This window comes from Ovis aries, chromosome 21 (assembly GCF_016772045.2).
Source record: "Ovis aries strain OAR_USU_Benz2616 breed Rambouillet chromosome 21, ARS-UI_Ramb_v3.0, whole genome shotgun sequence".
Lineage (NCBI taxonomy): Eukaryota > Metazoa > Chordata > Mammalia > Artiodactyla > Bovidae > Ovis > Ovis aries.
This window is the reverse complement of record NC_056074.1, coordinates 29,896,634-29,910,317: the sequence shown is the minus strand read 5'-3', so window position 1 is coordinate 29,910,317 and position 13,684 is coordinate 29,896,634. Positions and strand designations below refer to the sequence as shown.

General features: G+C 36.1%; 1 protein-coding gene across 3 annotated transcripts in view; it reads left to right on the top strand.

The window, feature by feature from the left end:
• The window catches only part of ARHGAP32 (Rho GTPase activating protein 32), a 197,755-nt gene that overhangs the window by 61,437 nt on the left and 122,634 nt on the right, over positions 1–13,684 (top strand). For 2 of the 3 annotated variants that reach the window (XM_027959915.3, XM_042238116.2), the window contains exon 1: positions 10,216–10,420. The exons of the other annotated variant lie outside the window; for it this stretch is intronic. In XM_027959915.3, coding sequence (XP_027815716.2) covers positions 10,305–10,420 — 116 coding nt within the window. In that variant the 5' untranslated portion in view covers positions 10,216–10,304. Of the gene's footprint in view, positions 1–10,215; positions 10,421–13,684 lie in introns of those variants that run through there. 3 annotated transcript variants of the gene reach the window in all.

Here is a 13,684-nt window from a genome sequence, read left to right as displayed (position 1 = left end):
TTTAACCTGTCTTTTTTAAGCTACTCATCTTATTCTGATGCCCAGTGGTCCATGTTTGTGTGGTTCTATTACACACTCTCTGAGGAGCACCTGCTTTTGGCTTCTGAGGAGGGCCCTGAGATGAATAGGGAACGAAGAGCTGTTCGGTTGTGTCAGGTGTCCAGTAGTTCTGATGGTAACATCTTTTTTTCATAGTAAAACTCAGAACGGCTGAAATGGAGTATGTGGTAAATATTGATACTGATTTTAAAACATTTTTTATTCAGTTGTTTTTGCAGTAATGTGATATATGCATTTTTGAAAAAGTCTTGTGATTTTACAAACCTTGTACTGAAAATAAAAGGTAAAAAATAGGGTTGCACAAATCATTCAAAATCTATACAGCTTTCTACCCAGAGCACTAATAAAAGCTACATTTCTAATAACAGAGGACAGTTTAAAAGATATGTCAAATCGTGAGTTAGTGAAGAAGTAATACAGTAGATGTAGGATTTTACCTTTAAAGAAGGGTGATGGATGGTTGATAGAGCAAGCGGCAGAATGAGGGGCTGAGAGTGCTGAGTCACAGACACAGAGGAGACGTGCATCAAACGGAGGAAGCGCTGTGCAAAAGGCCTGGACACCGGCCGGGGCCAAAGTGAACCAGCAGCACCGCGGCCAGAGTGGGCATCGCGTACAGTTTGCCGATCCCCAAATTTTGCCACCACACTCCCCCGGGTAGTGAACTTGGTGTTAAACTGGACATACCTGGCTGAAGACATAATACGTGGGAAAAATTGTTACATACATTCTGAGTCATAGTGACACATTGCCCTACTTACCAACCTCATGTGAACTAATTCACGTTACAGAAACCTGTTGGAGCAGGAAGATCATACTTGGTGCCCGTTTTGGGGCAGGCCTCGCGATTAAGTGTGTGAGTTCAGGCTCCTCCCACCCTCGTGTTCCTTAGGTAGATCACTCTCCCTCTTTATGCCTGTTTCTTTTGTATTTTTAAAAGTATTTTGAAAGTGTTTCTGTAAGTGCTGTGGGAAAGCAGAAAGAAGAATGCTTGGACTGGGAAATAATTTGAAAATTTCCTTCACAATGAACCTAAGAGGTTAGTACCACTTACAAATTGTGTGACTTTGGGGAAAGCCTCAGTTTCCTCACGTGTAATTCAGGGACAATGTTTTGATTGCAGCATGTGACTAGAATTAATATGAGATGCTATGTGAAAATTTACCATCCAGTTGTAAGATAGAAGAAGGAAACATGCGTTTCTGAAGTTAAGTTTCCTAGGTAACTTCAGAGTAGACCTTCAGATTACTTCTAACTTCGAAAGTACTGGGATCTCTGAAGTTTGTATAAGTTGCTAGTATTTATTTTCAGTTCCTGTCACAAATGTTTCTCTGGCCTTTCACTCTTTTCAGCTGTAAGTAGCCACTGGCCAAATTTTTCTTTACTATCATGTTATAGATATTTTCAGCAGATACTCATTCAGGTGAATGTTCTTAATTTCGAGAAAATAGTCTAAGAAAAAACGTCAACAACAGCATAAGAATTACCCCCGTATAAGTTTACTACCTGTGTCTATGCAGCTGAGCCTTCTGTCACTTTGGCGTCATTTGCTGAATGTTTCGAGGAAGGGTCTTAGTGCCCTGACTGATAGCCCCAATTTTTCTGGTTGATTATTTTCATCTATTTCAGGTTAATCTTTAAGAAATTAAGACATTTACTTTTTGCCCTCCTCCTTTTTGCCCTCATATTGCCCTAGGTGATCAGGGACTTCATTTCATCCAGCTCTTCCTCCTTCCCCATCCCTCTTATAAAAAAATTTTTTTTTGCACTGCTGATTTCAAGTAAATTAAGTTCTAATTAAAATAATTTTCACCTTAAGGTTTGAATGCTCAACAAGCTTGACACTCTCAAAGATAATTTGCTTTTCAGATGGTTGTTCATCAAACAGATCTCTAAGTAGGTTATGAGTCATTGTTCCTAATGAGTGTGTGCAGATCCTTGAACTGTTTTGGGGCAGAGAAAAGGACTGAGGATCTCTGTTTTAAAGCTGCACTTGCAGAAATAGCCTCAGTTTTTTCCTTGGAAAACAATGCTGTAAATGACCATAGTGTCTGGTTTGTTTATTCCCAGTGTTGCACCTGTGTTTATTATTAAGCTATTTTATGTTAGACTATGCAGCTATTGATATTATAATGAATTCAATTCTCAGTGCTTTTTCTTAGAAGTTTATAGTTTTCTAAAATCTATTACTTCAGATGTAAAATTGCTACCCTTCACTTAGTTTAGTTTCTTTTACTAAAGTGTTATTCACTTTGAAATATGTCAGAGTGCTTTGAAAATAGTAAATCACTTTAGTGATCTAAGGTGATATTTTTGTTTTGCTGGTATGGTATCTTCTTTGTATGTTATATTTGTACATGACAGAATGGGTGATAATCACTGGCATGTTATTGGATGCTGGCAGAAAAATCAGTGCCTCCTGAATTGCCTTTTCCATTTGTTCACTTAAAGATGCCTTGTTACTTTGTGGATATGCTTGCTATTTGTAGAATCTTTCACTGTTGTAATAGTTCTTTGACTTGAAGATTCTGAAACACTGGCCAAATAGTTAATAGTGTTTTCTTGTGAGGGAAGGAGGTAGAGAGGAGATTGTCTAGTTCTCCTTGGCAAATCTATGTTACTTGATACTAACATGTTGGATTTCCAAGCTCATGAAGGTTTTTTAATGTTTATTCCTCTGTATTATTGTGAGTCCATATTTTTTCAGCTTTGCAGCCTTATACATATTTCTTTGATCTCTTGATTCCTGCTAACCAATTAATATCAATTGTTTAAGAGCTGGTGAACTAGGCTTAAAATACTAGAATGTGATAGTCCTACATTTCATCAATTTTCACATAATTGGTAATTTATTCCAGAATATCAGTTGTTCCTTTTTCATGCTCAGATAGGAGTGATTTTAATGTTTCTGTCCTTTTAAGAATATAGTTCACACAGCTTTCATGCTGCCTTCTAAAATAGTAGGAACTAATTGGTGGCAGACATCTTGGTATTAGTCATAGACTGTTCAGATGCGTGCAGGTATTGCCATTGTCCTAGGCAGGTTGTGTAGGAGGGACGTGGAATGTCATAGTTGATAGCAGAGATTGCAAGAGCCCTTCTAGGTTAGAAGTTAAACAACAATGGAAGCTTTTTAATGTGCTGTACCTTGGAGAGCTACCCTACTATGCCTGGTGAAGTCATACAAGACTATATTATCTGTGGCACTTAGCTTACTCTTGTCTTAGCATTTTCTATCATTTTACAACTTTGCTGTTTATTTGATTACTGTTTATTTTAGAAGGCTGGTAGATAAGGCAGAAAACATGAGACTAAAGCAGTCAATATAGCCTTTAGGAATTAGGGCCTGTGAAGGAAATAAGAGCTCAAGGAACCGGTAGAACAACACTACTGGGAGAGATAGAATCAGCAAGGCCTGGAATGCTAGAGATCATACAGGACCTTATTTCTTCAGCAGATGTGTAGCAACAAAGGAAGAGAGGAAATCCTTAAATCTCAAGATTATTAACTAAAGTATTAGCTAAAATATCATGTGTGAACTTCCCAATTCAGACAAACCGTGTTAAAAAAAAAGCTTTGTGCACTGACTGGGTATTTGTGATATTTCTTCAAGTGAGATAATAATATTTTAGTAATTTTAAAGAAGCCCTTATGAAAATTTTGTTTCCTCTTCTAAGGAGTTTAGCATTTTCTTCTAGATCCTAAATTTCGATTCATGAAACATTTTAAATTATACCTTCCATTTTTAAAGCATCTTTTATTTACAAATGTTGTGTTCCATGGGTACTTTTATATACTGTTTCGTCTATTCACTTTGATTGCAGTATGATTGGGTATGTTTATTCTGTTCAGATGAGGAAGTTGAGCTTCAGAGATCTTAAGTAAATTGCCCATATTCATACAGGTAATAAGTGGCACCAAAGGAATTTGAGTTATCTGGTCTTCATTAAATTAAAAAAAAAAATCCAACATTATTTCTAAAATGGAAACCATAGACTCAAAATCAGTACTGTTTTCAGTTGCTTTGTGTTTCACTTCAGTGCTACCTGTAATAGTGAAATGGTAGCTTAATGAATTGTGTATCAATTCACCAAGTAAACATCAGTTCAGTTCAGTTCAGTTGCTCAGTCGTGTCCGACTCTTTGTGAACTCATGAATAGCAGCATGCCAGGCCTCCCTGTCCATCACCAACTCCCAGAGTCCACCCACACCCATGTCCATTGAATTGGTGATGCCATCCAACCATCTCATCCTCTGTCGTCCCCTTCTCCTCCTGCCCTCAATCTTTCCCAGAATCAGGGTCTTTTCAAATGAGTCAGCTCTTCGCATCAGGTGGCCAAAGTATTGGAGTTTCAGCTAACATCAAGTTAGTTCAGTTTCTGCTTATCACAGCAAAGGCTTAGTGATATAACATGAAGATTGTGAATCGACACTTAAAGACAGCTTTATTATTTTGCAAATACTGCTTGAGACAGCATAAAATGTCATTTTTATCATTATATCTTTTCATTATATTCATTGATATCTATGGTATGTTGAGATGGAAAGTTAGCCTTCAACTATTCAAGAGAAGAAACTAGAGTAGATCTTTTAATCCATGAAGTTAATTTATTTAAAACTAAAAACTGAAATAGCTAATATATTTTTATATTAAAAATTAAACATTGTAGATAAATTTAAAGATGAAAGTAAGAATTGCCCACAGTCTTCTGTTGTGTAGATTGCCAAGCTTTTTTTCTATATGTGTGTGTATTGAAAATATGATTTTTCTTATAATGGAATCACATAAAAAATTTTTTTTGTAGTTACTGATTCCAAACAAATACAATGGTTAAAAATTGCATTGGAGGAGTCCAGTTGAAGTATTTTTCTTCAACCAATATTATTTATATGAGATGATTCTAGAATGTGTAATAATTGATGGTAGGTAGTGATTCAGTGAAAACGTAGCCTGAGATTATATTTATTGCAAGTAATTTTCTACATTTATAATGAGCATTTTATATATATATATATATATTTAAAACTTGAATACCAGAAAGTATGCCTTTAATCTTTGTTTATTTGGATAAAGATGTAGAACTTAATTTAAAACGATAGACCATTTCACTTGAGTTTTGAGAGAACTTTTTCATATACTTGTGTAATTTGCACCTAATATCACTTATTAAGAAGATTGAAACTATCATGCTGAATTGACTTAAGATCTAATTTTATATGCACTTACTTTGTAATGCATAAGCTTTTAGTTCTGATTTTTTATTTTGCATTCTTCACATTCAGAAAAGGAATTCAGGTAATTAGAAAACAACCTCTTAATTTAATTGAGTTTGGTTTCCTTTTACTTATTAAATTACTACTCTTTTTAAAATAATGGTAAAAATTACAGAGTTAAGCCAGACATTTGCAGGTTGAGATATCTTACTCTTCAGTGTTTGTATAATCACAGTGACGAAAACATTTTATGGCTTCAGTGACGATGATGAAAATGATGGCTGTCATTTCTGGGCCAGGTCTTATGAACTGAACAACATGATAATTGTATTACATGCATTATTTCTAATACATACATTAACCTTGCAGGGTTGTTATTACTCTTTTAGAGATCACCAAACTGAGACTCAATTTAAGTTACTTGCCTCAAACCACACGATTTGTAAACAGCATGGTTGAGATTTGAGTCTCTGACTTCAAAATATTGATACTTCCAACTCTATTGAAAAACTGTTTTTTTCCCCCTAGGTTTTATAATCAGCTTTTTGAAATGAAACTCATTTTTTTCATGAATATGTTTTTGTGATGACATATTCACGTAGCCATTTTCTTTGGAAATTTCATTTAGTTCTTTTGAACAGTTCAGAGTTAGTGCTCTCTCTAAATACATGTTTCTACTAAGCAAAATCTTCTCTAACATGAAATGTTCCATTTTCTAGCCAAGTAGACAAAGCTTGTCCACAGAATGCTTCACAGCTATGATTCTACAATAGATACACCACATGGCTCTTCAGAAAATTATGTATTCTAAACGTAAAGTGTGTGTCTGACTGTAGTGTATCCATGTGTATCAAAGAATTGTATTAGAAAAATTGAACAAGAATCCTTCTAAGATATTTTCAATGACTGAAGATTTTCCTCTAATGTAAAAAGTACCATATAAAATGTTCAAATGTCATCCATTATCAACCATTCTTCTACTATGTATTCATTCTACATTTTAATGGCTTTATATCTTCAAATTGTTTTTCTCTTAAAAAAAAAAAGCATTCTACTTTGGGATTCTTAAACTGTTGCCAAGAATGCTTTTCCCCTTCCTGTAGGAATTGGGAGCTTCTTTTTCCCTCAACTTCTTTGCCTGTTGGTCAGTAGAAGATGAAGAATCAGCTGGTTCTTAAACTACTGATAGGGACTTTTGGGATTTAGGTCAGGGACTTGTGCTCTGAAAAGTTTGCGGTGGGAGTGGTATCCGGTCAGATTTTAAACCAATCAGGGAAAAGGGTTAAATCCCCGCTATGGGCTCTAAGAATGGCCTTCTCAACCTCTGGTGGCCACCGGTCCCACTCTGCTTGGTTTCTTAACTGCCTCTACCTTTAATTTTTACTAGATATTTCTAAGCTACCAAAGAAGAGAACAAAGAAGAACGACCACATGTTGATTCTGAATTTAAGCACATTTTTTTTTTTTAAGCTTCTGATAGCACAGTCAGAACTGTGAGAACAAGTCTTGAACGACTGCCTGGTGCGTAAGTCAGCTTGGGAGGAGAGGAAGGAGGCTCTGCCTGCAGCGGGGATGCGGGGTGGAAAGGTGGGAATCTGATGTAACAGCAGGACTGGAAGAGGAAACTTCCCGATGCTTCATATTAGCCAGACTGCTCGTGATGTTCTGTGTGCAAAGTGCTTGAGGAAGGGAGATAAATGAACCATGAGAGTGAAAGAGTGAAATAAATGATTAGAAGGAAAGATGTATAGGATCTATGAAACCACATGATTTTTTGCTAAGTTGCCCTGCGAAAAGGTTATACCAATATGTATTCCCACCAACAGTGTATATTCATTTTCCCACATCTTCTTCCAGACAGCTTGTTAAAACTTTAAAAAATCTTTGCCTGATAGATTAAAAAGGCGTCTTATTGTGTTTTTTTTTCATTTTTATTGAGTGAAGTAAATAAGTTTTATTATGTTTTTATGATTCTTTCATGTCTTTCTGTTATTCTATTTATGCCTTTTGCCTGTTTATCTTTTGGGTTGTTGGATTTTAAAGATTTATAGGAACCTTATGTGTGTGTGTGTGTGTGTGTGTGTGTGTGTGTGTGTGTGTATAAGAAATTAACCCATTGTGATAGGTTCCAAATATTTTTACTTAGTTAATTACATTTGACTTTATTCATAATTAAAGACTTTTTTTTTGGTTAGGGAAGATTTTTAAATTTGTATGTAGTAAAATGTATCAGTCTTTTGTGGTTTCAAGGCTTCTTAAAGTTATATTTAGAAAGGACTCCCTCACAGTGAAGTGAACAAAAGATTTCCCATGATTTTCTTTTATGGTTTTATCTTTACATTTAAATCTTTGATCCACTGGGAATTTATTTCCGTGGATGAAATGAGGAAGGGGTTAAATTTAATTCTGTCTCCTCACTATCTCTTTGGAATCACCAACGTGGTCAGTAGATTAAAACTATATAGTTTTTGGAGCAACAAAATTAAAATAGTAACACATATATAAATTGTAGTTTTGTGGAACGGAAAGGTACCTTATAAACAAAGTCAGCTGGATGGTTCATTTCCTGTATTTTCAAATATGAAAATTCAAGGATGTCCCAGTAGATGCCTTTTAAAGTTTTATCTGGTCAGATTTAGTGTAAAACCAGGCTTGTCAGTAAAAGGCAGACACCCGTACCTGGGTGGTTGGTACCAGCATGGCTGTTTTTTAAGTAACAGTTGTGCTGTTGCTGGTTTTGGAGATGCTGTACTTTTCACTCACTTCCCAGCGAGTCATTTTACTGCTCCTCTGTGCGTCTGCATTTTAAGTTATGTGTAAAAATGTTGCATGCTTCTATTTCTGTAATTGTCAGCATCTTTTAATTTATGATACTTACTTTTTTTTTTCCCTTTAAAAAGCCATGGACAGGCCAGGCTGTTGTGTTCCACTTTGGATACCTGAGCAAAGGTGTATATGGCAGTTATTATGAGGGGAAGGAAAGATGGGTGTAATATTAGAAGGCATGAAGATGGGCAAGTCCCTAGACCTTGCTTATCTTCTCTGTATATTGAGAAGAGAAGAGAACTTTAATTTAGAATTAAATTTATTAAATAAATTAAATAATTAAATTAATAAATAAATTAATTAAATTTAGAATCTAAATTAAATTTAGAAGTTTAATTAGGTCACATTTGTTTTTTTGTTTGTTTTGTTTCCATTACTCTAGGAGGTGAATTTAAAAAGAAATCAGAAAGTGTTCTATGTTTTCTTCTAAAGGTTTTATAGTGTCCAGTCTTACATTTAGGTCCTTAATCCATTTTGAGCTTATTTTTGTACACCATGTTAGAGAATGTTTTACCAGCACTACTTACTGAAGAGACTGTCTTTTCTCCTTTGTATGTTCTTATCTCCTTTATGGAGGAAACCTATATGTCTCTGATATTCTTGTTTCCTCCTCTTATGGAGGAAATCATAAACAAAATGAAAAGACAACCTATAGAATGGGAGAAAATATTTGCAAATGATGCACCTGACAAGGGATTAATTTATAAAATACACAGTAGCTCATACAGCTCAATATTAAAAAAACAGAACCCAATCAGAAATGGGCAGAAGACCTAACTAGACATTTCTGCAAAGAAGACATGTAGATGGCCAACAGGCATGTGAAAAAATGCCTGACATCACTAATTAATTGTTAGAGAAATTCAAATCAAAAGTATAATGAGGTAGGTATCACTTTACTCTGGTCAAAATGGCCATCATCAAAAAGTCTACAAATAATAAATGCTGGAGAGGGTGTGGAGAAAAAGGAATCCTCCTCCCAGTTGGTGGGATTGTAAATCGGTACAGCTATTATGGAGAACAGTATGGAAGTTCCCTAAAAGACTACAAGTAGAGTTTCCATATGATCCTGTAGTGCCACTCCTGGGCATATATCTGGAGAAAACTGTAGTTAAAAAAGATACATGCACCGCAGCGTTCATAGCACTATTTACAATACCCAAAACATGGAAGCAACCTGAATGTCCATTGACTGATGAATGGATAAAGAAGATGTGGTACCTGTATACAATGGAATATTACTCAGCTTAAGTTAAAAGGAGTAATGCCATTTGCAGCAACATGGATGGACCTAGAGATGATCATACTGAGTGAAGGAAGTCAGAGTCAAATGTCACATGATATTGCTTATATCTAATAAAAGAAATACAAATGGACTTATTTACAAAATTGAAGTAGGCCCACAGACTTAGAAAACAAATTTATAGTTACCGAAGGAGAAAAACAGGAGGAGGGATAAATTAGGAGGTTGAGATTAACATATATACCCTACTATATAAAATAGATAACCAACAAACACCTAGTGTATAGCACAGGGAACTATTCTCAATAATTTTGTCATAGTCTGTAAGGGATAAGAGTTTGAACAAGAATACACAGACACACGCACTCACACACATATGTATAACCGAATCACTGTGCTATACAATTGAAACTAACATGACATTGTAATTCAGCTATACTTCAATTTCAGGGGAATGTGAATAGAATTTGTATCCTACTGTTGTGTGAAAATTGTATAAATTTTAATTATGTTGAATTGGCTCACAGTGCTTTTGAGGTCTGCTATATCTAATAAAAATTTAAAAAATAATAAAGTCTGAGGTAGAAAAAGGATATAGGTAAGAAAACTCAATAGCTAGAAAGCTTGAGAAGAGAGAAATAATTATTAAAAGAATAGGAACTGGTGAAAACTCATCTTCATTTGGGTTGTGTGTTTGGTTATGTAGGTCACACAGCCTAAAGGAGTGGGAGGGGTCCGGTGTCCCAGGTGTAGCAGTCTGACACATTGAGGGTGCTTCGTGGGACTTCCTGTCTTTGCCTCAGCTGTAATTAACCTTGCACGTAACAGCCTGTGGCCCCGCATGATCACGTTATTACTGGCGCCCCAGCCGCATACCTGTGTGTACATCAGTAGAGCTGAACAGCCTGGACACCGCTGTGCTTTTGCCCATGCCTTGAGGTTTGAACTTCTAAAACACACGATGGAGACCGAAAGTGAGAGTAGCGCATCGGGAGATGACAGCGTGTTCTGGTTGGATTCGGAAGTTATAACCCAGGTGACTGGCAGTGAAGAGGGAGAAGGGGAAGAGCATTTCAGGTAAATACGGAATTCACAGTCCGTTCTTTCTCTCTGTCTCACCTTTGTTCCCTCTCCCCGCCTCCCTCTTCTGTGCTCCCCAACCCCCCTATCCTCTTTGTTTTAACCTCTTTTCAGTAAGATTTCTTTTCTCGGGGGGAAGATTTGGAGCTGAAGAGGACAGGTTTCTAGTTGTGTATATAGCATTCTTCATTCCACAGCTTGCCCAGAGCTTGTAAAAGGCATTTTAAATGACTTGTTAGAACACCAGGAAGAGAAGGTGTTAGACAGGTTTTGTAGTAGCATTTCAGGAATTTCAGGTAGGGACTCATAATGAACTATTACCCCTTCCTGTATCTGATTTGTACCTAACAGAAGTGACTTGGATCTGAATCTAAGAGATTTTTCTTTCTCTTTTTCCTTGCAATATGTTCGTGTGTGTGTGTGTGTGTGTGTGTGTGTCTGCTTTTGTTCCCTTATTCATGTGTATGAAACATTTTGATTATGTCCACCGATTAATTATTTCATGGATCAAAGCCTCTGACCTTATATTTCACCCACCTTATAGCTCTCCTCCTCCCATCTGCCCCAGCAAATCTCTCTTGGTTTGATCTCTAATTGTATCTTCATAAATGAAGTATTTGGGAAGGCCACCTGATTAAGCAGCTCTCCAGGTTCAGTGCATTAGTGAAGAAAGAGGTCTCACCCCCCTTGTACACACAGTACCATTTGTGTATTAATTTTGTTGTGCTGTTACAAATTTTAGGAGGCCTTATTCTGGCTTTTCTTTTTTAACAGGTGTTAACAAATTAATTCTTTTGGAGATACTAAAAAAAAACCTCGAAGAAGTTTATACTACATATTATCACTGCCACCCACATGGGCAATTAAAACACCTTTTACAATTTTATCTATGGGTAGTTGGGTAGGAGACCGGATCATTATTTTCATCAGATCTTGTCTTTAGTATTTGAAAAAGAGTTTTTCTTTCTCAAAGGATTTCTTTATTCGCAGATTTTCCTTTTAAAGTCTAGGTTAAATGACAGATGAGATTGAATATTGGGGCTTCCCTGGTGGCTCATTCTGTAAAGAATTTGCCTGTAATGCAGGAGACCTGGGTTTTGACCTTGGGTAGATCCTCTGGAGAAGGGAATGGCTACCCACTTCAGTATTATAGGCTGGAGAATTCCATGGACAGAGGAGCCTGGTGGGCTACAGTCCATGAGGTTGCCAGAGTCAGACATGACTGAACGATGACTAACACTTCACATACATCACATTGAATGTTAGGAACTCTTGATAACCACTGATTAACAAATTTAGTGTGGGTTAAAATGAACAGGAAATATGTTTTAAATTTTAAAGAATAATTCACAGTGTTCAAAGTATGAAAGTACGAAAATGAATGTTTTATTAGCATGTGAAAGTCTATTTTTGCGTCAACTTTTTCATTCTCTCCATAGTTTTTATTTTAGTCTCTCTTACTGGTCTAAGCTACTTCTCTCCCAAGGTGTGCTGATGTTTCATATCACATATTCCATAGTTTTAAATATGCTCCGTGTGTCATGAACAGTCAGTGGGAATAAGGTATTTATTGTGTGAGAACTGTTTGGCCTCATGTTAAAGTCGTGGAAGTTATTTTAGCCTGTTTGTCAAAGGAGGAGACAGCCTGGTCCTTGTTGTGATGGACTTGGTTCCAAGATCCTCCATTTGCTTGTGAGGCAACAGGAGGCTCTCTGGGGTTTTCTTTCGACAGTTCGTCTGTGTAGGCCTGAGTTTTTCTTCTCCTTAGGACCATGGGACCACATTTTCATCCCCGAGAAACTGAGCTAGGTGGTGCATTGTTTTAGGAAACCATGACACCGTAGGGCATTTGTCCTGTTGACAATATTATTTCATATCTGACTGTCATCATGACTCTCCCAAACCAAGTATGCCTTTGAGATTTGATCTTATTTTATTTATAAGGGTGACAGAGATCAAGGCAAGGCCACGTTTCATGTAGTCTTTCTCACCTATTCAGCAGTCAGACATGAGGAAATGCGCAGCAGAGTGCTTGCATGGCGTTCGCCCTGATGTTCCAGCTGAGATGCCTTGCAGGAAAAATGTGTGTGGGTGTCGAAGGTCAGGGTTGGATAGTGAAAGTTGTGGCTGTAACCTTGAGAGAAGCTATGGTGAACTCAGTGTTGTCTGTGACAGTTGTTTTTGTAAAATCAGTTTAATAGTTAAAAAATATAGAAAAGTTTTACCTGTTTCTTTAAAATCTGTGCTGATAGGCATTAACTAACCTGTTGTTATGATTACGGTCTAATTAATTTCCATGCGAGCACACACTCAGAAAAAGGGCAGAAGATTGTGTGCTATTCTTTTTCTCCGAATAACTTACGAATTAGATTTAAGTTCATTCTTTTTTTTTTTTTTTAATATTTTTTTAAAACTTTTTAAAATTTTGTTTTGGGGTATAGCCAATTAACAAGTAGGTATTGTTATTTCCCATTTTCAGATGAGGAAATTGTAGCTCAGACAGCCACATAAACCGTATGTGTAGATAAGTGTAACTAATATTGAAAGTTTTATTAAAAATTTTCTTCAGTTTTATTAAAAATTTTTTTATATCTGCTGCTAAATGTTATTTTTTAGTAAATAACAACCTTTAAGAAGCTACAGCTTAGTTCTCAGTTCTGAAATTCCTTCTCTGAGGAATTTTTGAGCACTGGTGATGTATCAGTTATACAGCCAACGTGAAAGTGAAATAGTGCATACAGTAATGTGACCTTTTAAAGATGTGACCTGGAGGACACCTGGGAATTATTACTGACTCACGGTCATGAGAGGGTCTAGTTTTTTGGCATTTGAGGGCAGAAAGATTTATCATAGGACCTTGATTAGTGTTCTCTAGTATCACATTATTGTAGATACATAGCCTATATGTATAACAAACAATGACATAGAGTTTGAAACATTTACAGAAATGATATGTGTGTATAATTAAACCATATTTTTAGAACTCGTATACCTTTAAAAATTAGAGTCTACAGATGCACAGATCTCAGTCAGATCTTCACTTTTATCTCCATTACAAGACAGTTGTTTTTAAGAAGAGAAGCTTCTGACTCTAGTTAAGCTAGATAATTTGGCGTACATTTTAATTTTTTTTTGAAATGTGTTTGTTGGTTTATAGCATCATAAAGCTAATAATAAGTGGTTCATGTATCTGATTGGTTGGTTGGTTGCTTGCTTTATTCATTCTCTGCCTTATTTGAAATGAGTTAAAAGAAGATTTTG